Source organism: Aptenodytes forsteri, unplaced genomic scaffold (genome assembly GCF_000699145.1).
Source record: "Aptenodytes forsteri isolate BGI_AS27 unplaced genomic scaffold, ASM69914v1 Scaffold40, whole genome shotgun sequence".
Taxonomy (NCBI): domain Eukaryota; kingdom Metazoa; phylum Chordata; class Aves; order Sphenisciformes; family Spheniscidae; genus Aptenodytes; species Aptenodytes forsteri.
Window position 1 is genome coordinate 129,017 of NW_008796077.1, and position 3,719 is coordinate 132,735.

At 45.1% G+C, this 3,719-nt stretch overlaps 1 protein-coding gene across 1 annotated transcript in view; it reads left to right on the forward strand.

Annotated features, from left to right (window-relative positions):
* Positions 1-3,719, forward strand: part of ZMPSTE24 (zinc metallopeptidase STE24) — a 31,182-nt gene that overhangs the window by 2,690 nt on the left and 24,773 nt on the right. Inside the window, exon 2 of the mRNA XM_009286657.1 lies at positions 1,519-1,665. Within this exon, the coding sequence (XP_009284932.1) occupies positions 1,519-1,665 (147 nt within the window). The remainder of the gene's footprint in view (positions 1-1,518; positions 1,666-3,719) is intronic.

The window sequence follows — 3,719 nt, forward strand, 5'->3', positions numbered from 1 at the left end:
GACCGAGCGGCACGGGGGCCGGCTTGGTCTGTCGCCTGCCTGGGGAGGGCTTGGCCCTGTCCCGGCCGAGGCAGCGGGGCTGGGGCGCGGTGTCGACCCTGCTGGCCCGCGACCTGTCGGTGGAGGTGGTTTGCCGCCGGCGGGCTGTGGGGGAGGGCTGAAGTCGCTGCCTGCGTCTGCTCACGCTTGCCCCTGCTCTGGAGCACAGCTGATCTTCTGTGGACCGGCTGCACTCCCTCAGATGAACCAAGGCACTGACCCCCGCTTGTTTTTGCGGGGTGGGGGGGACACTCACCATCACATCAGTGAGTTAGGCGAGTTCATAGAAGGATCTGAAAAGTGTGGGTGCGGTGGGGTGACCAGCAGCCCAGCACCCACCCAGCAGCTCGATCCTCCTCCCCCAGGACAGGTGACAGAGCAGGAAGAGCAAAAGTGAGAAAACTCATGCGTCGAAGTAAAGACAGTTTAATAAGTGAAGGAAAGAGGGGAAAAAACCATACAAGTGCTGCAAAGGCAATAGCTCACCACCTCCCCCAGGCAGGCCGATGCCTGGCCAGTCTCTAAGTAACAGCCACCTTGGAAGTCAAACCCTCTTCCCTCCCCCCCCCCCTTCTTCTTCCTTTACTTCTGTTTTTATTGCTGAGTATAACATTACACAGCATGGAATATCCCTTTGGTCAGCTCAGGTCAGCTGTCCTGGCTATGTCGCCTTCCAGCCTCTTGTCCACCCCCAGCCTGCTCGCTGGGGAAGAGAGGGAGAAAGCCTTGACATTGTTGAGCAGTAGCCAGAACGCTGGTGTGTTATCAACACTGCTTTGGCCACAAATGCAAAAGCATACCACCATGCAGACTGCTCTGAAAAAATTAACTCCATCCCAGCCAGACCCAGCACAGCTGGGGAAGACGCTGCCAGGAGGGCAGGAAGCAATGCTGCATGCTCTTGTGAGCCTTTGGACCAGCTAAGCTGTCTGTGAGACTGCAGCCTGATACTCCGGTCAGAGGAAGAATGTATTCTGAAGTGACAAGGGGTAGGAGCTTTTCTTTTGAAAAGGGATAAATGTACTGAAACAAGATAAGGTAGTGGATGGAATAAGGACTTTTAGTCTTTAAAAATTTTAAAGTGGTGAGTTCTCTACCAAAAATGAAATAGCACCTCATTTGTGCAGCCACATCATAGATATGTTTTCTGGTGAAGTTGCATGGTTTGCATGGGAGGATCTGGTGTTTAGTTTCAAACTCTGCTTAGTTGTTACTGTGGTGCAGTAAGTCATATCCTCTGGAAAAAGGAGTTTGTGTAATCTTTATTGGAAATAAATTAATAAGTAGGCAACTCAGTTTCTGGTTATAACGTAATAATTATGCTTCAGTTTTATATTTGGAACTTGATAGAAAACAGGAATTTATTTGGGTTTTTTAAAAATTTCTGTGGTGGGATCATGTTGTGTGTTACTTTTAGATCTTATTTATCTCCTTAAAAATATTGGATGTAGACTTTAAGTTTCTTTTTCAATTTTTCAGAGACGGGTGTATAGAACAACAACACATGTTCCACGGGAATTAGGACAGATCATGGATTCAGAAACATTTGAAAAATCTCGTCTGTATCAGCTGGACAAAAGTACTTTCAGCTTTTGGTCAGGCCTGTATTCAGAGGTTGAGGGCACTGTAAGTACCTGAGCTGCTCTAGCATTCATATGATACTTTTAATGTACTTAAACTGTGAAATACTTTGATTCTTAGTGATCCTGTGCAGCTGCACTGTTGGCATCCTGGCGTCTTATATCAAAGACTGAAATTTGGAAGGCCTAGGATTCTGTGTTTCTTGTTTGTGGCTGTATTTGCCATATAAGAAGAAGGAATTATTCAGACAGCACATAATTTCTCTATGCAGTGCTGAGTCATACTGCACAACTACAGCATGTATTATATTATTATGTTTTAGTGGCACAGCTAAACCTATTATGGTTTCCACTGCCAAATAATTAAGCAACATTAGAATTATTTTAAACTGTTACAAATACAGACTTTTTCTGTGTTTGGAGGGATGCAACTACTTTCATTTTTAGATAAAATTTAAGTAGAAGGTAGAAAGAAAAGCCTGTGAGAACGGGAAGAGTACCAATGGATACTTCTTAAGTTTAAGAACAATTACACTGGGCAAGTAATGTTTGCATATACGAAAAACCAGAGCCACTGAGTTAGAACAAAGTATTTACATGTGTGATATACAGAAACCTTTTCTGATTTACTGCTGAAATGCACTGCTCATCAGCAGCACAACTGGGTCAGAAAGGAATCCTGAAATGCCTGGCATTGCAAAATATAATTAGAGTGTGATCTACTACGTGATGAACTTAAGGAAGCAAAAAGGTCAATTATAAAAGATAATGAAAATAGTGGTGTAAAATAGTGCAAGTCATGTCACTGTATAACTATGATGCGAAACCAGTACTTAAGAATTGTGACCACTCTTAACTTTCGCATTTCCTGATCTCTTTTGTGCAGCCTAACCTGTACATTGTTTCATTTTGTAAGAACTTGTACAAATGTCGTTATACATGTGTCAATATAGCTGTTACAGTCTTCTTGTTGGGCTTTTTGGTACGCTGAGTAGAACTCAAGACAATTTTTGTGTGAATTTGAAAAGCTATGTTTGACTGACTTTAGAGACAGTATTTCATTTGAAAAATGAAGCTATCCTCCAACAGTGGATTAGTGGACAGGGTGACATGGTACTACCTAGCAAGGGCAACAAGTCAAAAGGTTCTGAAGCTTTATCTTGATTTCAAGAGCTTTAGCCAAAACAGCTTCCCTTGTTGTTTCTAAGGAAAATATACATGATTGGAATGAGCCTCTTTTGCCACTGAATTTAGTGCCCTGCTAAACAAAGAGCCGTATCAGCAGTCTGTGCTTATCTTCACTCAGGCCTACTATTGTTATGATCCCCCACAACATTTTAGCCACTAAATTGGAGAGATACGGGTTTGACAGATGCACTGTTAGATGGATAAAGAACTGGTTGGATGGCTGCGTCCAAAGAGTTATAGCCAATGGCTCAATGTCCAAGTGGAAACCAGTGGTGTCCCTCAAGGGTCCATACTTGGACGAATACTATTTAATATCTTCATCAACAACATAGATGGTGGGACTGAGTGCACCCTCAGCAAGTTTGCAGATGACACCAAGCTGACTGGTGCAGTTGATACACACGAGGGAAGGGATGCCGTCCAGGGCGACCTCGACAGGCTTGAGGAGGCCTGTGCAAACCTCATGAAGTTCAACAAGGCCAAGTGCAAGGTCCTGCACCTGGGTTGGGGCAATCCCCAGTATCAGCACAGACTGGGGGATAAATGGATTGAGAGCAGCCCTGCCAAGAAGGACTTGGGGATACTGGTGGATGAAAAATTGGATATGAATGTAAGCCAGCAACGTGTGCTTGCAGCCCAGAAAGCCAACCATATCCTGGGCTGCATCACAAGAAGTGTGGCCAGCAGGTGGAGGGAGGTGATTCTGCCCCTCTACTCTGCTCTGGTGAGACCCCACCTGGAGTACTGCATCCAGCTCTGGTGTCTCCAGTGCAAGAAAGACATCGACCTGTCAGAGCGGGTCCATAGGAGGTTACAAAAATGATCCGAGGGCTGGAACACCTCTCTTGTGAAGAAAGGCTGTGAGAGTTGGGGTTGTTCAGCCTGGAGAAGAGAAGGCTTCGGGGAGACCTT